This window comes from Ambystoma mexicanum, chromosome 8, assembly GCF_040938575.1.
Source record: "Ambystoma mexicanum isolate Mex_15411 chromosome 8, UKY_AmexF1_1, whole genome shotgun sequence".
NCBI lineage: Eukaryota > Metazoa > Chordata > Amphibia > Caudata > Ambystomatidae > Ambystoma > Ambystoma mexicanum.
The window spans coordinates 1,402,170,755-1,402,194,972 of record NC_090929.1 but is presented as its reverse complement, the minus strand read 5'-3'; the positions used below and the strand labels follow the sequence as shown (position 1 = coordinate 1,402,194,972).

General features: G+C 44.4%; 1 protein-coding gene across 1 annotated transcript in view; it reads right to left on the bottom strand.

The window, feature by feature from the left end:
- Nucleotides 1–12,293: 12,293 nt before the first annotated feature.
- Nucleotides 12,294–24,218, bottom strand: part of HPS1 (HPS1 biogenesis of lysosomal organelles complex 3 subunit 1) — a 591,196-nt gene continuing 579,271 nt past the window's right edge. The window contains exons 18-20 of the mRNA XM_069611540.1: nucleotides 14,162–14,275; nucleotides 12,947–13,029; nucleotides 12,294–12,793 (exon numbers count right to left, since the gene is read on the bottom strand). Coding sequence (XP_069467641.1) covers nucleotides 12,631–12,793; nucleotides 12,947–13,029; nucleotides 14,162–14,275 — 360 coding nt within the window. The 3' untranslated portion in view covers nucleotides 12,294–12,630. The remainder of the gene's footprint in view (nucleotides 12,794–12,946; nucleotides 13,030–14,161; nucleotides 14,276–24,218) is intronic.

Sequence of the window (24,218 nt, the reverse complement as noted above, 5' to 3'; positions counted from 1 at the left end):
GGGTTCAGTCCTGGCGCCTAAGGCGCCAGGCTCATAGTAGGAATCAGTCCTGGCGCCTAAGGCGCCAGGCTCATAGTCATTACTTACCTCAGGCAGAACATGCTGCAAATTACTCCAATCCAACATGAAGCCTGAAAGGGACTATTTTTCTACAGGGACTATTTTTTACTTGGGTGTGGTTCTAGGGACTTCTTACCTGGGACTACTTTTGAGGCTATTTAAACCACGCCCGTCCAGCAACACACGCTTCACGTTATTCTGCATCCAGCAGCATAACACTCACCGTGCCTGCAGCCTGCATCCAGCCTTCTGCCACGCCCGCCTCGAATCCGGCGCTCCTAAAACAAAGAGGAAAGAAAGGGACAAGGTTAGAAAAAAACTTATTTCTATTCCACACCTGATTCTGGATCCATCTTGTCTCCGGACCTGTAAATAACATCATTTCTGCACGCGCCGCACCTCCAGCTGCAGCGCTGCGCCATACTCACCAGTCTTCACAGCATCCTTCGGGTCGGTGCCGCCTCCATCATTTCTTATCCGAACTCCGCCACCTAGGAGACAAAAGAAAACCACAAGGTGAGCCGAGGGAACCAACAAATATAATTGTTACCACCATACTTACCTGATTTACCACTGGAGGCATCATTTTGTGATTCTCCATATTTTCACGTGCCGCATCTGTAAAGAGAGACGAAACATGTTTTCCTCGTGCAACATTTACCGGACAGCGCCGGGTAATACAGACTCTTACCTGAGTGCCACCAGCTGCCACCAGAGCATCTTTTCACGAGCCAGCTGCAAGACAAGAAAGGAAGGGGGGAACAAGTGTGAACATCGGACATATTGAACTCTATGAACTTAATACTTACTGGTCCTCAACAGGAACCTCAGAGTCAATACTCTCCGGAACTCTCCCGAGCCTTCAAACCAGTGAAGTAACTGGAATGGACGCGCCCCTGCAAATCCACGCAGGATGGAGAGCTCATCTTTCAAGAATATAAGGCGAGATTGCTGTGAGGGCATTTCGGAGGTGATTAGTTGGGGAGGACTGTGGGGTTGCCATCACTTGAATCCACAAGTGGCTAAATCCATCTCTCAACTTGCAGGAGAATATTTGTACGGGTTAAGCAGACAAGATTAGGAGGGCAGATCCAGTCAGTCATCGCTGCACTATGCATCACGTGGGTGGAGACCGCAGCTGTCCGGGTCCGACTGACGCCCCTGTGGGAGCCAGGTGAGCGTAACAGAGGGGGCCCGCGACCATCCGATCACTCCTCTTAATGGTCGTACTTAGCTTCTTCCTTAACCGGCTTATTTTAGGCCTCTGTGAAGGTGCAGGCCGCCTCCTGCAGCAATAGTTGTGCAATGTCACCTTAAGCCCTGCACTGTGGTCTGGTTGCCACCGCTTGCTGGCCTTTTGATGTGCAGGGTTCCCCCATTTTAAATCCCCATTGTTGCCCAACCAGCACGACTTGAAACGGAAATGAGAGAAACAGGAAAGGAAAATGTAATACGGTTCTCCGCGTTACTTTGCTGCTCTTAGGGGCATGTCTACCAAGTCGCATGCCCTCTGTTCATTGTTGATCATTTACTGCAATAGGCAGCGTGTCCTCCGGTGCCCGCTCCTTCCTCACCAGCACAACACTTGCGGCCACGAAACACAAGCCCCCAACACACTGATGATCTTGCAGGCGTCTCTACCGTCAGCCACACACACTTGGTCTGTGACACAAAGTGTCAAAGCTTGCGTTTTCTTGGGCCAATTTGTTCGCGGGTGAATGCTTTTTCTTCCTGTCACCTTCGTACATGTTGTTTTTACGTTGCAATCTGTTGTCTGGCAGCACACGCTTCCCAGGATCAGTTGCCGGATCATTGAGCTCGGTAGAGATGTAGCCTACTCCATGGCTGCCAAGCCCCCTCCCCCCCCGTAAGTGAATATTATTCCAAAAAGAGATGCACTAAAATGCATGAACCAATTTAAAACGTAAACCATGCAAATTATAGTAACATGACATATGGGGGTAAACATAAAAGGAGAATAATCAGAAGCAAATAATTGGAATTGCTGCTTAGATGCACAATTGCACATATTTATCATATTTATACAAATTGGCATGGAAATGGTCTGAATAGTTATGCAAAAAAGAATGAAAAATATTTGTTGAAAATGGATCATGTTGGGGGAGCACTCGAGAGCCTGAGCAAGATGGCCACCTGCTGACAGAGCTTTGGAGGCGACGAGCAGGCCTGCTTGCATTATCGCCACTTGCACTCGCTGATTAAGGATGAAGATAGCAGCCCTGCGAAACTGGCGGCAGTATGCAGTGGATACCATTTTCAGTGAGCCCCGATTTAGCTGGACCAAGATATCTGCATCGTGCAGTGGAGCTGAGTGCTGCGCCGCTACACTGCCTGACCCGAGACGGGACAGACGACTACAGCCGGGAGAACCCCTGGTCGTGTAGCATTCCACCCCCAGCCCCACCTCCGGTATCCCACCTGAGGACAGCTGCGAGCGTCTACCGAAAGCGTGAAGTGGTTCCCTATATCGAAGCACCACCTATGACACGCTGTGTGAGAACTATGACGCTGTGTGAGAACTATTCCCCAGAACGAAAGCTGCAGGTAGGAACTTTGTATTGCAATAGTAACTTATGGGGAACATGCTCTTCATTCCCTGGAGAAATGCACCCAGCTGACCCCACGTGATGGAAGATGGACCGACGGGCCTGGGGCCAATCGCAGCCTGGCATCCCTTATTGAGCAGGCCCATGTATAGGATCTCACCAACCAGCCACGTGGATTTTTACTGTATGTATGACATAGTTATGATGTGTTGCCTTAAAACCTTCTGCTTGTACAATTTTTCTGCAGAACGTTCCTGAGCAGCAGAGTTCTTTGCTTGCATCCTTATTTTTGTTCTATTAAAATATCCTTGCAAGAAATCTCTTGCCCTTTTTTCCCTAGAGGTATGTATATTTTCTGGTATGAGCGTTGAGGGGCATGCCTTCATTTGGTGTCCCCAATGTGATCCCAGGGCCCCCGTACCTGCAGAGGTATCCAGGCAGCATCTCTGGAATGGCTGTGCCCACCTACAGCGACCCGCCCCAAAAACATGTACTTCCCAGTGGCTGTATTGGAGCCGTCTTTGCAAAAACCTGTCTGCTCTTTGGAGCGGGGTGCAGCCACAATGAGAAGTGCAGGCCGGTGTTGTTGGAACCCTGTGACGGAGGAGTTTGGGTGAACACGCGCATGTGAGTATAGCCCTGCAAGGGATAACAAGTCGGGGACAGATGTATGGGAAAGTGTGAACACACAGAGATTGAAATTGGAAGTGTGAAAGGTCGGTGGCTTATTTTGGTTTTATTAATTTTTAAAGGAAAATGATAAGGAAAGGAAGACGGAAGTGTAGGGAGCCTACTCGAGTGAGCGGAGAAGGTGGTGCCACTCATATTGTTTAACGAAGAAGAAAAGAGGAAATACATAGGAGCCCCTTATAACAAGAGGGCTCAGGAATAGTAGTGGTTGTTATTTTAGCTTTTTTTATTTGTGTATTCTATAGGTAGGGAGGATGGCGAGGAGGGGCCTTGTGTGGTTCGTAGTATATGTAAAAAGTGTGGGTTGTGTGAGTAAGAAGACTGAAAGGAAAAGAAGGGGGGTGAGGAAGACATTTTTTGAGATTTTTTGATAACAAAGGGGGGGGGATTGAATGTGTTTTTGACAATATATACAACTGTAGCGCATTAGCACAGGCGTAGCACCAGCAAGGGCACGGCCAATGTGGTTATGGGAGGAGAAACGCCCTGCCCTTGTACTGTGACAGGATCAAGAAAATTACAACCAGTGGGTGACTGAGACAAGGAAAGGTGGGGGGGTGCCCAGCTCGTGGCCAGAACAGGGCTGCTATGACAAATGTATTCTGGAACACATATACATCTTTTTGACAGCAAAATACAAGGGGAAGCAAATACAGAACAGAAGGGAAATATTGAACCTCTGGAAAATGTTTGAGAATGCAGAGGAGCGCAAAGGAGAAAAAGGGGTGAGCAACTATAGCAAGGGAGCAGGCATAAGCGAAGATGGGAGGACGTCAGCGAGACGCAGCCCGTCCTGCAGTTGGATAAATAAATCCAGCGTATGTAGCAACACTGGCAACAGCCCCACCTGTGGGATGTCTCAACCCACTAGTCCAGGCCCTCCAACATCACCGTGCATTGCTTGCAGCAGAAACATCAGAATGGCTGCCGGAAAGCATGCTTCTCGCTAAAAATCACCCAAAATTGCGCAGTAAAAATCTGAAATATAGGCCGCCATCCACTTTTGCCTATCTCAGTGAGCACAGGAGACCACTGCCAAAACCCACCATTGGGCTACCCACAAGTAGCCTGAAATCACTTGAAAAAGCAATGCTGATTGCCAAAAGAAACACAGAGCTGTTTGGAAATCCGTTTTCTTGGTTATCAAATTTGTAAAAATCATGGCTCACAAACCACCCAAAAGATCCAACCTCCTTGTTGGGTGTTCCACATTATTCTACTGCAAGAATCCACATAAATATAATGTCCACAGAAGTATATATTATCTGAACAGAGTCCACTTTGGAAGATTGCTTGCTGGAAGAAATCTGTCAAAAATGGGTGTAGTACCGTTACTCACCTCTGTCAGAAGCCGGCGATTTAAAACCTGTCAGGTGTAAAGTTGTACATTGAACTCAAACTATGCCAAAGAAGAGATTTCCATCAAAATGCCATATAAGAGTGCCACACATTGATTTTCATGTTGAAAAAGGACTGGAAGTAAAGATGGGTTTGCTAATTTTAAATTTATAAATGTATTTTTTGCACAAGGAACTATGTTACAATTGACCAGAAGGTAACCTGATTCAGTTAAAACTTCCAAGAGGCCTTCTTCCCCTGAGAAACTCACACCAGGTTCCTTCTCACCAAAAGGAGAGCATTTCACATTGGCATGTTAATCAGAAGGGGGGGAGATTTCCTCTGCTGCCCTGACTAAGAAACAATGGGTTCCTTGGACTGAATAGGAATGCTAATTCGGGTGTGAATGACCACAACTGCTCTGAAAAGGAAGGCAAGCCATGTGACCCTCTGACTCAGCCCAGCTTTGGAGGCGGGCCAGACTGAAGATGTGGATTGAAGTGGAAGTAAATGTATGTTTTATAAAAATGCTTATAGCAAAGTGTACTGAACTGACAAAAATATGAAACTTAGAGATTGTTAAAATTGAAAATTCACTCACAGTTTAAGACTAAGCTGGAATCTGTGCCATGTTCTGAGACTGAACCCCGGAAATTGTTCATATTGTAGCCATGGTGTTTATGTTAGGAACATGAAGAATTACAGGAATGTGCCCGGATGGGATGTGCATGCATGTATAAAAATTGGTGCAGAACTAACATTGAGAAACCCACCAAAAGCACAAAAAAGTTGTCATTTATGAACCATAGCTCGTAGGAAAATGAGAGTTGGACAGAAATGTACCTTAGGCAATCTGTCATCTAATTATGTACTATGAACAACTTGTGTATCTTGGAAAAATGTTTTTTGGGAAAAATAGAGTCTCTATGTAAAAGCAAAGGGGAGGGATTTCTTTTGGACCATAAATGCAGTGTCACTCTGACTCATGATGACACACTGCTCCTTTCTCAAATCAGGAGAGGGGCAATCCTCTGACCTATCAGATCCTTAGAGGGTTGGGCATAGATAATCAGCCTCCCCACCCACTTTGGAAATGGATAAATAGGGACTGTTGAGGACCGAGGGACACACACTTTCCACTCATCAACTGATTCCTTGGCGAAGCACCCTGCAGGAAGATCCAGGCTCCAGACATAGATTCAGACTCCAGACTCTAGAGCCAGACTCTAGAAACAGACTCTAGAACTTTGAAGCAGAGAGGCCTAATCCAAAAAGCTGAACTCTTCGCCGCTGGCCTTCAGAATCTTTTGCAACCTGATTATAACCCCTAAATGTCCAAGGGGCACCACAAAATCCAACAGCCTGGCTGAGCTGTTTTGCTATTCTAGCTAAGAACCTCGTGCTAGAACCAAGATCCAGACCCATAGAGCAGAGCTGTACCCAGAACCCGTCATATCCAGTCCAAGAGGCCGCGCAGACCAGAGTGCCGTGCTGAGAGCAGAACCCAGTGCCTGAGACCTGTCCGGCGGCAAGTGAAGTCCAAACCTTTGACCAGATCTTTGACGGGCCATTCCATTCCAAAGCCATAGGAGTGAGTATTTAGTGTAGAACTGTCCATAGTCACCTCTTAGTTTAAAGTAATCCTATTCAATCCATTTCAACATGTCCAGAACTGCATTTAGAATCTATAGTCTGTGATAATAGTAGCGATAATCATCTTTGGGCTGTTATTTTCTGAAGAAAGTCAAGTGTCCTGGCGCACAACAATCAGAGTGGAAGGCACCCTGTTCTGGTGGTTGTCCCGTTGGTTATCTTGTACTTTCAAAGCCCCTTTGTAGAAGTCCTTATTGGTTCTGAATCTTTAAAGCGCAATCTTGCATTTTGAAATCTTGACTGTTTCTGAAAAATCTACCTTCACAAAAACCTCTAACTTTTGAACCGTATGTCCTAGAAACTAAATTTAAATGTCCTTTTTAAGCTAACATCCTCAGCTTTCCAAAGAACCCAAAACGACATTCCAATTATAGTTTCTCTGCAATCGCGTTTCCCGCAGGTGGAAAAGTTGCAGTGATTTGCAATTTGGCTAAATTTTACTTCATAGAAAAACAGCTATTTCTTGTTTTCAACTTCTGAATTTAGTTTTCAATCTGATAATCATTCATAAATCATTGCTAGTGTTGACCTGAACCTATCCCAAGCCACTCTTACTAGTTCTGAATCTCCTTTAGCAAATTAAAATCATTTTTAGCATTTTTCCCATTCATTGCAAATCACATTTAAAAGCGATTGACCTGTTTTAAAATCATACCTGTTCGCTCTAAGCTTGCTGGGGGAATTGGGATTGAACTGCATTATTGTTATTCCTGAAACCTGCCTGCTCTCTTCCACCTCTTCATATTGCATACTGGGGGGAGTGAGTAATAACAGGGGGAAAGAGGGATTATATTGTCTTTTGACTGAAATCATATCAAGTCTTATTCTGTGTTGCATTCTGTCCTATCATTGCATTTTCTTGAACCCACACAGTTATTCTCTGCTACACCATTTCTTCCTATTCCTACTCCTAACTGATTAAAGAGATTGTTGATATCGTAATATTACCCATTGTTCATATTCATAAGTGTGATATTCAGATATTATTCATATTCATAAAAGTGTAATCTATATATTTTTTCATTCTTCGAATAAATCTTTTTATTTTCAAAACACTATGTGCAGAGATGGATGAAAATAACCTAATAAAGGCGCTTCTGGCCCTTATGGTGGGTGTAGGGGGAAATGGATATATGCATTTGAAAAGCAAACAGCGGGAGGCCCCTGAGGTTCATGGGGATGGGGGTTTGGAGAAATGGGACCCTGAGGAGGAGGAATGGGGTAATGTTGGAACTGTGGGAAGTGGGAGCACTTTTTAAAGGAGTACAGGAGCAAGCAAGGAATGGGGTACAGCTTTGGCTAACAGAACTACAATGCACCACCCCAAGGTCGGCACCCAATTGCCCCCGTAGACACCAGGCCTCCCACAGAGACACCCCCAGCAGGCGATGCAACAATACCCACCTCACAACAACTTCCAGCAGGCAGGAAACGCAAACCCCTTTATTGGTGCGCCGCGCCCAGTGGCACAGTGGCCCTGTTCCAAGGCGCTACAATGGTGGGGGAATCCCCCTATCATTCCCAGGGACAAGTACCTATCCTGACTAGGACAGCCCACAGAGAGCACTTGTGTGTCCGGTCCTGTCGATGACCCTCAACCCAGAAGAGGAACACTTGGTGGGGCAGAGATAGGAAACAAGCAATTCATCTTGAGCAGCATAGTTCGTTTGTTGTATCCTTATTTTTGTGCTATTAAAACATATTATCCTTGCAAGAAATCTCTTGGCCTTTTTTCACTAGTAGGTTGTATTTTTTGTGGCGTGACCGTTCAGGGGCGTACCTTCACTCCCTACGATTACCCAAACGGATCTGACAACGCTGAATGCCCCAATTATGGAAGATGAAGTGGCCAGTGCCATAATAAGTCTCGCCTCGTGTAAGGCAGACAGAACCTAATGGTTTGCCCATAGATCTCTATAAACCGAAGCATTGATTGCATATGCCGAGAATAGCTGCGGTTTTTGCTGAGGCAGCTCACTCCGGATATCTTCCAAATTCCATGCTACTCTCAAATATGGTGCTCTTTCATAAAAAGGAGCGAGATCCAACCAAGTGTAATGCGTGTAGACTGATATTGTTAATTCAGATGCCAAAATCCTAGCTAATACCTGCACTCATTCACCAGGACCAAATAGATTTTGTTTTGCACTGTCACTCTTCTGACAAAGTGAGGTGGCTGATGCATATTATTACCGGTAGGGCGAATTATGAGGATGCCATCCCTTCTCTTGGCGCAAGAAGGCATTCAGTAAGGTGAAGTGGGATTATATGTTCGCGGCTCTTGAGAAGTATGCCATTAACGGTCACGTCGTAAAATTGATAGAGCTACTTTATTCCAATCCGATGGCAGCGGTGGTTACAATAGTCACACCTCTGAACCGTTCCCCTTACATACTGGGACACAGCAGGGCTGCCCGCTATCGCCCCTCCTCTATGCAATGATCGCACCTCTAGCAGCTAAGTTATGTGATGATGGGGAGTGGAAGGGTATGAGGAGCACTGGGTTGGCATCTATGTGGATGATCTCTTACTTTATGTTTATTGCTGCTTTCTTTAACTCCCACGCATATGCGCTACATTACGAGAATATGGGCTGATCGCTGGCTACATTGTCAACTGGGACAAATCCAATGTAATGACAGTGTGGCCTGATATTACTTGCGATCTGGGTGGTGCGACTCCATTTAGGCTACAACTGAAGTCGATTAAATATCTGGGGATACTAGTTAGCGCAAGTATTGTGGAATTAGTTGACACAATTCCCCCCATGTTAACAAAAATGGAACAGCACTTGAACAAATGGAATGTACTACCACTCTCACTCAGGGTGGATCAGTGTGACCAACATGAACACCATGCCTAAATTAATAGATCTATCTTACATGATCCCATCACCTCCAACGACGGCTATGTTCAAGGGATTTGACATGCAGGTAGGTAAATTCATATGATGAACTAAGAAGGCACACTTGTCTTTTTCCACTCTTCAGGCCTCCAAACCAGATGGGGAGTTGGCTCTATGGAGCGGGTACTATCTTGCAGTGCAAATGTGTGGGGCCAAGAGATGGCTTAACGAAGATGATGCAAAGAGCTGGCAGGTCATGGAACTAAATAAAATGCAACCCCTCACTCAACCCGAGATATTGGCAATTCCATCTTCTAAATTACCCAGATCAATTAAGAGACCCCCATTATCTGACCCACACTCAGGCACTGGCATTGTATGCTTACATTAACCAGGACCGATATAAACCTTGCTCCATCATGAGTTAGTATCAAAGCACTCCTCTCGTATAGTTTCAAAGGATGGATTTATGGCAGACAAGAATCGCATTGGCAACTTATGCGGGCCATGGATATCTATGATACGGCCACACCCTTACCATTTGGGAGGTTATGACAGTCCTCAAGCTTACGGGGAATGGCTTCAATATAAAACCTTAATTTCAATAGTTCACTCGCATACCACTAGTGAATCGAGCCCACACCGTGTGAAGTTGCAGGGATATCAGTGATTTTCCTAAGATTTAAACATTCTATAGAATTTGCACACCAAATAATCTGGGGAGAAACACAACACTTGCGTATACATGGATGAAGACCTAGGGGGTCTCGATAGATATAGGCTATGTGTATGATTTCTTTTGCTAAAATCACAGAGGTCTCATACAATCGAAAAAATAGAGAAAACCAATATAATATTATACAGAGCACACATTTTACCCAAACTAGATTACATACAATGAAGCTACTTCAATCATCTACCTGCTGGAGACAATGTGGGCAGATGGGCATAATTGGTCACATTCTCTGCACGTCTTAAGATCACATTTTGGGGAATGGTTCTAGCAAACATATCACTCATTCAAGGTTCCAATGTCATAGACTCACCTGTGCCGGTGCCGTTTGGGGGCGAATCCGATGAATGGCAAGAAAACAATCTTGTATGGAAACGTATCCATATCATGCTATCCGCGGCCCACAAAGTTATAATACTTCATTGGAAAAATTAGGCTCCCCCGGGGAAAAAGTTAAGGATGACTCTTTTATCAAAGATGTGTACCTTGGAAAGGAGTAGCTGTAGACAACGTGCAAACCCCATATAAGCTAGCAGTTTATGGGACCTGCTTGACCCATATATCTGACAGCCGTTCTATACATATGCCCCGTCAATGCATCGTTAATAAGAGTCTATGTCTAGATCTAGACTACTAATGAGCACCCTACTGATTAGCGAGATGGGTACATTGCTGCGGACCCTCTGCAATGACACAGGACTAGAAAATGATGCAAATATCGTGTCTGTAGGAGAGAGGGGAAAACACGCTTGTGAACATGCTGTGGAGATAAAACTACCAGGCTGAGGAGAAAGAGTTGCGTTAATGAGATGTGGTGTATCTGGATCTGTTGTGAAAAGACAACGCCCAGACGTGACTGTGCTACTGTCCTTTTACCTATCTTGGATTTGTTGGTTTACATGTTCGCTAACGGGGAAGGGAGGGGGGAGAGGGAAAAATGGGAAGCAGGGCAATTAGTCTGCTTGTCGATTGCAAAATGCGTATATATGCCTTACCAGCCATGACTGCTATGTTGGTACGTTGTATTGTTTTAATGCCAATAAACAGATTTTAGAGAAAGAAAAACAAAAGAAATGCGTCATGATGCAAGTAGAGTATATCAGACAAAATGCACTCCGATTTTGCGATATGTGGTAATGCTGAAAACTATATTGCAAAGCAAAGAGGCAAACGCTAAAGGTTGCAGTGTGCACTTGGTCCCGGGAGCTTTACTTTTTCAAACAACTTGTTAGCCAATAAATTCTCCAAATAAGATAGTATTCTTCACCTTTCAAGAAATAAATACCAGTAGCAGAGACTTAGCATTCAAAGCAGCATACACGTTCATCTTTCGAGGAGCTACTAGACCAAAAACTATGGAACAAAACAATCAGTCAACACTATAGTGAAAAAACAGAAAGAAAACAAAACATGTTGATTTCCTACAGACATCAAGAGCATCTGTCAAACAAGGATGGAATCTAAGCCACGTAAACATCAAAAGTAGATCTTCTCAAAGGTGATAGCTGGAATGTAGTAGGATTGAAAAATTACAGTCTCCCCAAAGCGAACAAGTAACCTGTAAAACAGGCATTTGAAAACAGGAAGGGTATAAAAAAGCCTTTGGGAAAGTAACTATTATGTAGGAAAGCTTGAAATTTGTGGTAAAGAAAATGTGTTATGGAAAATTCCAGGGGCATACCGTGGCTCCACCTATTCCCAAATGGAAGACATGGAAGAACCAATCAAGATTTAGTTGCAGAAAGTAATTCTGTTTCGTTGTCAATGGGTCATTATGACCAGTTGTGACAAGAGAATCATTATAGAAGAATGCAAGATAATGGTGGAAGCAAGACAATGTGTGAATGAAACCAATTGGCCACCCGGTCAAATGGCATGGCGGGGCTTTGTGAATCAAAAAGATAGGTCTAGTTGATTTTCCCAAGATATCAAAGGATCATCAGGTGACTAGATTGTTAGTAGGATAAGTAAACATTTGAGACAGAGGTCTGTGTAGATGTTTGGTGAATTATATCGAAACTCTTTATGTCATTCCTACATATGTCTTCAAATGTAGGGCACACAGATAGGTTATTTTATTAGCATATCTTGGTTTTATCCAACGAGGCGTTTTACAACCATGTAGGAAGAATGTCTACTGTTTGCATATCCAGAGTTTGCCCAAACTGTGCAACAAGTTCCTTCACATAAAAATGGAAAATAGTACATTATGTGCGCCACAGGAAATCAGCTGTGTAGTGCTCTATAAAAAAATAAAAAATAAACTATCTATGCCCAATCAACTCCAAATGTTACCATTTTCAGTTGTTTAAAACGGATCATGTATACATGAGCTAGAAACACTAGTGTACAAGCGAGTTATAAATGCCATATCATATCAAGAGATGAATGAACTAACAAAGGGACGTCCCCATAAATTCATTTTATTTCTATTGTCACGGAATGAATGAAAAATACATTCACCTATAGGGTTTTAAAAATCCCAAACAGATTATCAGGAGTGTTTTTTTCTCATGGTTTTCATCACACAGGAATAAAAATATGTTGCCACGTCTACCCATGGAAAATATGGGCAGCGGCTAATTGCAGCAGACGACAGAGTTGATACTGTACATATTGTAGAGCTACAGTCAAAAAGAGATTGTCATAGCAAGTAACAAACAATTGGTCTTTTTGAATAGACGGTCAGGTATACGATATAGTCAAGGAACGTGGCAAAAAGCAGCAGCAGCTCAGGAATCGTATCACAGCAACGGGATTCGAGAAGGCTCCCAAAGCCGTCGTGCAAGGGTGCAGCACTGCTGGATCACGCAATCCGTAGGCATGATGCCCAAGTGGATAGTCAACAGTTCATAGCATTTAACAACCTCTGCTGGGTGGTGTTTGCTGTAATAGCGCAAGAGTTTCCTAAAAGGAGAAAGAGTTGCATATTAATCTGCAATTTGAAAATTGATCACAGGACAGGAGCACAATACTACATTTCATATTGTATTACAATGTCAATGACATGAGGCACTAGACAGTGATACAATTCTACAATGCCACTCAGCTTGCATTCACCTGTAATAATCTCCTGCCAGCATGCCAATGGGAGCAGAATCATCAGCCAGCACTGGGATATCGATAACTTCCAGCCGGTCACCCTAAACCGATTATCAAAATACAGTGATTAGGAAACATACAAGGAGGAAGCTTTTCACCAGTCAAATGGGCACAAATCTCCTGAGCTTGTAGTCGCAGAATGGGTCCAGTATGGGGTGGCCACAATTAAGATAGAAAAAGCAGTAGTTTAACCCTAGATGTACTGCCTTTTACCTGAGCAGGCAGCACAGTATAGCAGGAAAGTTAATATGATTTATGAGATGTGCATCTTGTGTTTGTATTCGTATTTATTGAATTTTATATAGCGCTTTATGCCAAAGCGCTTTAAATGGAACAACAGTAATATACATAAGAAGCAATGTAAAACAACTCATGATAAAAAAAACAGGATCAATAAGTAGAACAATTTGCTGAGATCATATTAATGGACAGAGTAGGGTAAAGCAGGTGAGGAAGTGGTAGCAAGCTGTCAAGAGGGAGATTGGAGAAAGTGGGATTTTAAGGATGAGCGGAAGGAAGACTAAGAGGAGATGGCGCGGATAGGGAGAAGGAGAGAATTACAGTGGAGTGGAGCAAGGAGCGGAAGCGTGAGGGGGGCACAAGGAAGGGGTGCAACAGTGAGTAGGAAGTGATCAGCAGAACAGAGGGGAAGAGAGGGAGAGTAGAAGGAGAGGAGGGAGGAAAGGTAGGGAGGGAGGGGCAAGATCATGGAGGGATTTGAAGACGAGACAGAGGAAGTTGAATTTAAGTTGGGAGAGGAAGGAAAGCCAGACAAGTGAGGAGAGAGAAGAGGAGATGGAGTCATGTGGGTAGATGGAACAGCGAGTACGGATGGCAGATTGGTAAAGGGATTTAAGGGGGGCAAGATGTGAAGCAGGGAGACCAAAGAGGAAAGATGAACAGTAGAAGAGACAAGAAAAGTTGAGGGAAGATATTAGGAGTTTGGTGGCGTGGAAGGTGAGGGAAGAGCGGATTTTCCGGACATTACAGAGATGGAAGCGACAGGCTCGGGCGGTGAGAGAGATATGGTGTTTAAAGGAGAGGAAAGTGGAGGCTGAAATTGCGAGAAGATGCAGAGATGGAGAGTTGTGCGGGGGTAAAGAGTATGGAAGGAGGGGGGAAGAGTGGAGGCAGGGAGGAAACCACCCACACAAGTGTCAGATGCTGGCATACCGTTTCATTTTCAAACCAGAGGAAGAAGGTGCAATAGTAGTCCCCATCTCGAAGGGCCAAAGTCGTATATCCTTTCTGCAGGTAACGTCGCGCCATTCCGATCAAAGACCAGATCTGTGAAGTGAAAAATTCCAAGAGTTACTATTTACTCCATGTGCATGCATCCATTCTGACACCAATCATCAACGCAAGCATTGCTAATAACTTGACCATTTCCAACCCTACTGCAGTTTTTATTCATTTAGTTTTTATTTAGGTTTGTGATGTAGTCTAACTTGCTGCACTATCTTTTGCTCTCCTGATAATGCCTAAAAGTAAATGCTATTTTCTGCATCAGCATTATGGGAGAACCCATCAGCATTATGGTTGAACACCACCTCCTCTCTAATCATTTTCGCCAGGGTCATCAGGCCTTCAGGGGAAGAAGAGGACTTTATTCCCCTCTGGTGGTCACCTTTTTAGCAGATATACACGTCTAAAGGGCACTCAAAGTTAAGCTGGCATACTCTCATTGTTTGTCAGGCAAATTAAACTGCCATGCTGCAAATACACAAGTAATGCTGGCACACATAGGTCATCATGCTCATGTAGCATGTTCCAAAGCCTTTCTGCTGCAATTCTGTAGCCCCTTTTTAGTTCCCAGTTGTGTCTTTGCTCTCGCACTATTATCATAGTCCTGTGTTTGGCCCATGCTTTTATTTTTATTTTTTTAATGGTGGAAGGCTACGCTCGGGCCTGTAACTATGGGCCCCGGGGGCATTACACCTTAGGCGGTAATGGCCCGCAGTCTCGTGGCTTATTGCCACAATAAAGAAAACACAATTAAAACAAATGCACTGCCATGCAATATTATGAAATGCAAAACGCAAAGAAAACACAACTGGAATTGCATCAGAAGCAATAACCTTCAAAATATGATCAGCATGGTGCAGCACTCCAGAACACCCGTGAAGATTTTCTCTCAAACCTTGACACTCTCTCTCTCTCTCTCTCTCCTCATCCTCCTAGACCTTACCTCGGCTTTTGACACAGTGAACACCCTGATCACCATCTCCGAGATACCCTGGGCATCAAGGATCCGTCTCTGGCATGGCTATCATTTTGGACCGATCTTCCCAGGTTGAACTTGGGCCCTTCCTCTCCTACATCACACTCTCAGCATGTGCTGTTCCCCAGTGATCGATCCTCTCACTGTGGTTTTTCAATGGCCATCTGGCCCCCTTGGCCTGCCTGATCTATACCTATTCCTTTAACTTTTTGTGTTATGTGGGTGACACAGAGTTCTCTTTCAGAGTACCCTCGGCCTCCTCCTCTTCCTCGCTCATCCCTGACTGTCTTTGCACTATTCTGGCATGGTGTGCCTCTAATGAGCTCTGCCTTAATGCCAGTAAAAGAGAGATCCTTCTCATTGGGACCCCTGCTCCTGCTTTTCCCCTTTCACTCTGGCCGGCCACCCTTGGCTCTGTGCCATCACCCTCTTGCGAGGCAAAAAACCTCAGGGTCATCTTCCACTCCACTCTCTCCTTCTCTCCACAAATCACGACATCTCCAAAAAGTCCCATACCAACTGCACCTCCTCAAAGGTATTCTACCTTTTCTCATCTTCCCCCAGAAGCTCACTGTCTTCAGAGACCTGGTTCTCTCTAGGCTTGACTATTGCAATAGCCTCTATCTCAATCTACCCAACTCTACACAACTTCCTCTGCCCACATCCAAAACAGGATGGCAAGACTTATACTTGGCCTCAAGTCCAGGGACAGCATCTCTCCAGCTGTGAAATCCCTCGATTGGATCCCAGTGGAGGCAAGGATCAAGTTCAAGACCCTCTGCATCGTCCACAAGGCCTTCTGGGCTGGGGTGCGTACTATATCCAACACTCTCAAACTAAGCACCTTCCTTCCAGAGCCCTCTGCTTGTCTACTTCCAATTCCCTGCGCGTGTGCCACTTCCCCAAGCAGAGACTGGGTGGTAGATCTCTTTCCTCTGCAGTTGCCTCCCTGCCATTCCCCGTCTTGAGCCAGACCACCTTAAGTTCCGGAAGCTTCTCAAGACCCTCCTTTTCTCCTCTTCCTTCCCTCTGCCTCTGCCAACCTTTCCCCACCTCCTTTTCTCTCTGCCTTCCCTTTGCTATCCTTCCCTTCCTCCTGCTCAGTTAGTGGACTGGCTGCCTGGTGCTCCTCTGAGTTAGATAGGACATCTGCTCCCCCCCTGCCCGTTCCCTAGCACTTGCCTTCGGGGCCCCCCTACACTGCCACCTGGCCTTCCTTGCACTTCAGGGGCATGTGCCCCTTGGAGGCCTTGCTCTTCTTGCACTTAACCCAGGGTCCTTGCACGATCTAAATTATAATGGGCCTACTAAGATCAATTGTCTTGTTCTCCCCTGTTTTCGCCTCCCTGCCTGGTTGCGCCTTGAAACACTTTTGTATAGGCGCATTATAAAAAAACTTTAAATAAATCAATAAATCAATTAATCAATCAACCAGTAAAGAATAACAAAGGAGAGCAAGTTGAGAACCACAGGCTCAGAACTGGGCAAAGGTGCCTCCTTTTACCATCTTTGCAGAAGGTACTTTAATTTTTGCCCAGAAACTCAGTACCCTGTTCTCAATGACTCCATTTTAGCCTGTTTTGACTTCAGCAAAATCCTCTATCTGGGCTGTCCTAACTATTTCTTAAAGAAATTGCTTATCGTCCAGAAACCAGCAGATTGCCTACTTATTGGGATTACTCGAACCAAGGATGCCATGTTAGTTCTTCGTCAAATGTATTGGCTTCTGCTTCACACTATGATCCAATAAAACCCTCTATTTTGCCCACCAGTGATTATGGTTCCTAGTTCCATTAGATCCAATTCTACGCTACTTGACTGCCGCAAGGTTTCCTGCTCAGGAAATAGTCGAGGAGGTCCATGCTTTTTGGTATTGGCCACACAGTTGTGCGATGTCCACTCTTTATTCGGTCTTTGCCTGGTGTTCTTTCCTTCTATCAACCAGATAAGATTTTCTTCTTCCCTGCATGTAGGTACATTACCTACTACCTGTCAATTTCTTCCCCTCTCCAAATGAGCACAAAAGAAACCTATGGATGAACACTGCACTTTATAAGAGCCAACAACAAACAATTATAAGAACAATCTGGTGGGATAGCATCCTGCCAAAATGGGTTTTCAGAAGCAGACCCAAAGTGATAATCTGCATCTAAAGGGGGTCTTTTTAGATAAAAATAACTCTGAATAAAGCAGGCACTCTGTCCAGTTCCATGTCTTTACGACACCCTAAATAACATACTTTTAAAACGACACCTGAATAACGAAAAAAAAAATGTATTTGGAGACCCACTCAATCCCCCCGTTTCTACTGCCTTTCTAGCCTCCTTCTCAACAACCCCCACAGCTTTAAGTCCCTTACCCCACCCCAATAAATACTTTTACTTTAAAATTCGACTTGTTATTTAGGTGTCATTTAAAAAGTGTGTCATTTATTTTTTCGTTATAAACACTGGATACCCTCTGTCCAGGCACTAGTGTTTTGAAAAAAATGTGCACATTTTATTTTTTATTATGGTATGTTAATATGATCCTTTTATATTTTGGACTTGAAATAGTATTTGGATGGTTATAAGGATGGTTGGGAATTGTTATGAATTTGTGAAGTTTGTGTTTATTACTTATCAAAGAAAATAAATTAAGCTTAAAAAAGGAGTAAAGAATACCAAATTGACACCTGACAGATCTCAACCAGATACCCACTGCAATTAATCTTTTTGTGTTTGTTTGTTTTAATATTTGTAGTGCGCGCCAAACCCGAGAGTATCAGGGCGCAATGAGCATCAAGAGGGTTGTTCAGCATAGGTTACATTGCTGTGCAGGTACAGACATTATGCAATAGGTTAGAGGTAGGGGCTTTATTATACAAGATGAGTCACATGGTAGGAAATGAACACAATATACACTGTGTACGGTAAATACAGAATTACATGTTAAGAGTGATAGGGAGGTCAGAAGGCATTATTCTACAAGAGGAGTCACATGGCAGGATATTAACCCAATATACACGATATACACAATATGTACAGTAAATACAGAATTAGATGGTAAGAGTGATAGGGAGGTCAGAGATCATTTTCCTTGATCCAGTTGTTGAGGTTGGATGTAAAGCGAAGATAGGGTAGATCTTCCCTCAGGGGCAGTGGGAGGGAGTTCCAGTATTGGGCGGCTTTAACCGGGAAGCTGCTTCCACCAGTTTTAGTACGTTTAAATCTGGGCACAGTTAGGAGATTGGCGTTGGCAGTTCTTGAGGGGCTGTTGGAGGACTGCCTCGTGAATCTAGCTATGTGGTATTGTAGGGCGGCATTGTAGAGACATTTGTGGGTTAGAGAGGCTGTTTTTAGAAGGATTTTGTCTTTCGTGGTAAGCCAATTATTGTTTCTTCTGATGTCGGAGATGTGGGCTTTCTTAGGAATACTTAGAGCTGCTCTCAGCATTTTTTTTGTAGAATCTGGATTTTATTGGTAATATATTTGTTACTCCCTAAATATAGGGCATTACAATAGTCCAGTTTAGACAAAATAAGGGCTCTAGCTAGGGTGATGCAATTGTTGGAGGAGAGGAAGGGCTTAGCTGCTCTGATGAGCTTGCAGGTATAAGCAGTTGGTGAGGCCATGGAGTCGACTTGTTTTTTGAAGGTTAGGGTGGAGTCAAGGTAGAAGCCAAGGGTTTCGACTTCCTTGGCTACTGTAATCTTATTTTCATCTATTCTGAAGTTGGAGTAATTGTGGCCAAGTTTGTTAATGTTGGTGGGTTACCGAGGATAAGGAGTTCCGTTTTGTCATCATTCAGCCATAGACCGTGGGAGGCCATTCATGCCTGGATGATTAGGTACACTTTATTCACAAAGGCCAAATCCGTGTTGTAATCTCCTGTTAATGGGATAAGGATCTGGGTTATCATCAGCATAGTTAGTGTAGGTGATACCCAGACCGCCTAGTTCGTCAAAAAGGGGCTTTGTGAAGATGTTGTACAGGGTGGGGGACACTCAAGAACCCTGAGGCACTCCACAGGTGATGGGTATGGGGCCAGCGGCTGCTGTAGGTGAGAAGGCGCACATTGTCCTGGTGTCAAGGAAGGATTGGATCTAGCTTATACTTGTGAGAAGTGGGCGGCAGAATCCAAGTGGTTGCATAATATGTTGTGGTCAACTAGGTCGAACGTAGCTGAGAGGTCAAGTAGTAGCAGAAGTGCTGCCTTTCCACTGTCTCTCAGCGCATCAATTTGTGCCTTTAAATCAATCAGTGCAGTTTCAGTCCCGTGTTGTGGTCGGAAGCCTGACTGTCGTACTCCTAATAGCTGGTTTCGTTCCAAGTATTGTTGGATTTGAAGGTAAACTAACTTGTCTAGAATTTTAAGAAGGAAGTGGACTGTGGTGATTGGCCGGTAATTGGTGGGTATGGACAGGTTTAGGGTTTGTTTTTTAAGTATTGGTGGTTCTCACAGCTGGTAAGCAATCCTGTAAAAAACATACTTGGCAATCATAGTTCAATACATTTAAATTAACTGCTTTTCCTGGGTTCAATCCCATAGAAAGATAAAAATGTTATTAGAGACTCTTGGAAGAGTGGATGGTAAGAGTACTGAGAGAGGGGTGCAGGTTAGAGCATAGTGGGGAGGTGGAGATGCGGAAAACCAGAAAGGGGTAGAGAGTGACTCAGGAGGTGGAAAACTGGATGAAGCATTTGGACAGGAAGAATAAAGAGACAGAAGGGAAGTGCCAGAATGAGAGAAAAGTAGAAAGTGAGAGCCCATGTGGTGAAAGAGTTGGGGCGATGTTTGTAAAGATTCTCCTTGTTGCTGCTTTGCCTCCTTAGAGATAAATGGTACTTCCTTTTGCTATTGTATTAGAACCCCACCTTTTTGCTGTTGTTCTGGATCTGACCTGACGTTTGGAGGTAAGTAAAGCCTTTTTGCTGTCCTTACCCGACTAAGCTTGTCTTTATTGGGGGGCACTGATCGGTCACTATGGCTATCATTGTAGGAGAACTTAACTTAAATAAACATGCCAACAAGGAATTTTTACATATGCACAGTTGGGTTTGCTTCTGACATAACGTTAGTAAGTGACAACCTGTAGTAGGAAAGAACATACACTTGGACGAGGGAGAAAAATAACACAGGGTGACTGGGTTTTCAGGTCCGTTGCTGAAACCTTTAGTATAAAGGCACCCTAGGCAGAACATTAGGTACATTCTTCAAAGCCCCGGTTCTCATGCGAACAAAGCATGTGTCCGGTTATTCATTCAAACCCTAATCAACAAGCATGTTGACTGAGGGAATTCCTGGGTCAATTGGAGGAACAAAAGGCTCCTTTAGAAACCATTCAGTGAGGGCTAGTAAGTGAATGCTGGAAAGTCACCAAATGGGGAGGAATGGTAGTTGTGGATGGCAAGGGTGTTGGTAACCTTTCCCTTGTTGTTGCCAGAATGTACGCAGAGGCCTCTAACACTATTTGAGTGTGTGTGGGGTGTAAACAAATGCTTCCTTGGGAGACCATGGAAAGTTCTGAGCTAGAAACTCTGGTGAGAGCAGTGATCAGTGTTAAGCAGTATCTCCTTAGAGGTTTCCTAGGTGCTTTCAGACTTGTTGGTCCTGAGGGAGGACCTCTATGTTAGGCTTTCACAGCTCTGAGATTATGGCATTTGCCTACTCTGCAGATACCAGTGAGGCTAAGTGTTGCTGCTACTTCGAGAGTGTGACTGAGAATAGCTCGCCTCCAATTATACCTCCAGTTGAAGGAGATTGCCTCTTCGCATTCCTGAGTCTGGATTCAGGGCACTGACGGAAGCAGCAAGAAAGCGCAGGGGGAAGCTTGACAGACCACAGGATAGTGTGTCACATCCAAAGGCTTCCAAGAGCAGGATCCTCGCGCATGGATCAAGACTGGGTTGTCCTACCAGTCTAGAGACTGGAGCACTGATGCTTATAGGGTGCAACAACAAGTTCCAGATCTTCAGCAGGATGCTCCTCTTTGAAGGATTCTAACGACGATCTGAAGAATTGCTGCAGGAGTCTTTATTTTAAATTTGAGATTAAGTTGCCATGGGGCTCGCCAATGGTAAGGGATATGCACCATTAAAACTGGAAGGGGCTATCCGATCCCGGTCAGCCTCCAGCCACCACATCTGCCCAGCAACAGGCATGCTTGGATAGGCTGTGGACAGGGAGCAGACTGTTCCATCCTCCACATACATCCACAAACACACACCGCCGCTTTGCCTGTGAAAGCAGAGGCTTATATGGCAAATCCAACCACGAGAGCCGAAAGAACAAATGCGATTAGGGCAGGGTAAAATCGTGTGGCACGGCCATCTTCGAGTATATGATAATTTAAAAGTCATTATGTGGTAAAGTTACTAAAAAACAAAAGGGAAGGGATACAAAGTATCCCCATAACTCTTCACTGTAAAGTGAGGTGTGCAGAACAAAACAAACAGGTTATTTTATAATGAAGGACAGAGTGTTCCTGAAATGATAGCAAAGGGGACTAATTAATACCCCCAAAACAGAGGAGCTTAGCAAGATAAGTAAAGGAAAAAAGCTATACTTGCCTCCAAAAGTCAGGTCAGGTTCAAAATAGCAAAAAGGTGGGGGGTTTAACAGATGTCTATGGATGGAAGGCAGTAAAAAGAAAATGTTCTTAACACTTCCAGGCATATGAAGGTACTATTCTCAAGACAGAAAAATAACACCAAAGTATGTACACAGCAATCTTAGAAAATCATAGTTTATTAACTGCAGGAAAAATGGTATGAACAATTTGTAATTACTTTGGGGGTAATTTTTCAGTCACCCAAAAAGGGCATCAACCAAATCCCCCCTTAGCGAGAAGATCAGTCAAGCCAGGTTAGCTGTCCTAATAACATAATTTACTGTGCTCAATATAAACCATTAAAAAGGTCCTTTTGGATAGATCAGTGATGGAACAATTTGGTGAAATGGCCTGTTGAGATCATCTTATTCCATGGAGTAAGACTCTGCCGGCTACTGCTCTACTACCCAAGCAGGAAAAGAAGGTTCTTAAGGCTGGAATTGAATAGGAAAAGGGTTCAGGTCTGTCTCTGGCCAGGGTTGTGACACTGACACATGCAGCTCTGATATTTCTGAGAATGCCAGCCACTCCAGGTATATATGTGCAGCAGAGATTGCTGAAGGCCCATGAACAACCAAGGTACATTAAAAGCCCCACTTTTTAGATAAGAGGTTGGGTCTATTAGACATGACCCCAAGGGCTAAGGAGATATTTCTATTATTAAACCTTTCTTTATTAATGCACTTGGTTACACAGTTTCAACAGAACACATCATGCAACAGAATGAAGCATACAATCAAAACGCATTTTAGTGCTATACAGCAGTCTCAACGGGCAGACCCACACTTTTGCATACGGCTATGCAGGACTGGAAAAAATAGAAATCAACTTACAGTAAACAGGGATCATACATAATAATGAACATTCAAGAAGCCCGGCCAATCAGGGGAGGTACCCCCCACTGCGTATGCTGCAAGTATGCTTTGAAAGGTTGCTAAATATCAGTCAGGCGTCACCCCTGGCGGTTGCATGGTTGCCCATTGGTCTTCAGTGCTATTGGTCCACGTAACTGCTCGCGGCCACTGTTCAATCGTCAGTGCTGTGGGCTTAAGCCACAACAGTAATGTGCAGCGCACTGACAATAGCAAACAGAGACTAGCAAGTTTTTCGCCTAATCCCCCCTAGATCTTCAAATATATGGAAGAGGCACTGTAGAGGAGTGGAAACAAGGTTACAACCAAGAATGTCAGAGAGGGATGTGCATACATCCTTCCAATAGTCCCCAAGTTTTGAGCAATCCCATACCATATGGTAGTATGCGGCATTGGTTGCTCTGCATTTAGGGCAAAGGCCCGTATTGGCTTGAGAGATAAGTTTCCGTCTGGCTGGGGTGTAGTGGTACCTATGAAGTACTTTGTGCTGTATGAAATGAAACCTGGATTTGTAAGACACCTCTCAGGTCTGCATGCACATCGCCCTTCAGGTCTTGTCCGTGATGTCACGGTTCATGTCTCATGCCCATTTAGCTCAGGTCTTGCGTGAAGCAAAACGCTGGATATTAATACACTTTAAAGTTGGGCACGGCACATCCCCCTTGTGCGCAAGGCATTGTTAATGTTGCCCATTAAGTCACACCGAACCAGAGTGCCACATATAAGCAATGATAATAACTTCTAGGTCTTTAAAGAACCCTGCACCGGGTCATAACACAATATTTTGAAAATAATAAAGAAGTTTGGGAAGGATCACCATTTTGAGAAGGGCAATTTTACCTAGGACAGTCAGCGGTAGTCGTGCCCAGGACTTGAGCTTAGTCTTGAGCTGTTCCAAGTATGCAGCCTAGTTGCGATCAACTAGGGAAGTGTGTTGCCTGCTTACCGTGATACCCAAATATTTCATCTCCCGGTGAGACCAGGTAAAACCAAGGAGGTCCTGGATCTCCCAGTCGCTGAATCGGTTGGGGGAAATATATGACTTTGCACAGTTGACACAGAATCCAGACCGCTCCCCATCAGCAATGGCAGCATGCATAATCAGAGCTAAGTGTTTGTGTGGTTCCCTAACGTAAAGGATCACAGCATCCGTTTAAAGGGAAATGATTTCGGGCCCCTGGACAGTCTGATACTCCTGTGCCTATGTCTACGTCTAATCAGATCTGCTAGTGGCTCGATGACATCGCAAAAAACAAGGGGGACAAAGGACACCCCTGAAGCGTGCCCATGGCTATCTTAAAGGGGCAGAAAGTAGACCACTGAAACAGACCCTGGCAGATGGAGGTATACAGCAGTCGCACCAATGATATAAACCCAGGAGCGGAGTTGTATTTACACAATACCGCAGCCATAATCTGCCAAAGGCCTTCTGTATATCTAGCATTGCCGCCACTGCCTGGGTGGTCAGGTCCACCTGAGCCAGGATGTTAAAGAGCCAGCATAGATTAAGTGCCGTGGACCGCCCGGGTATAAAGTCAGCCTGAT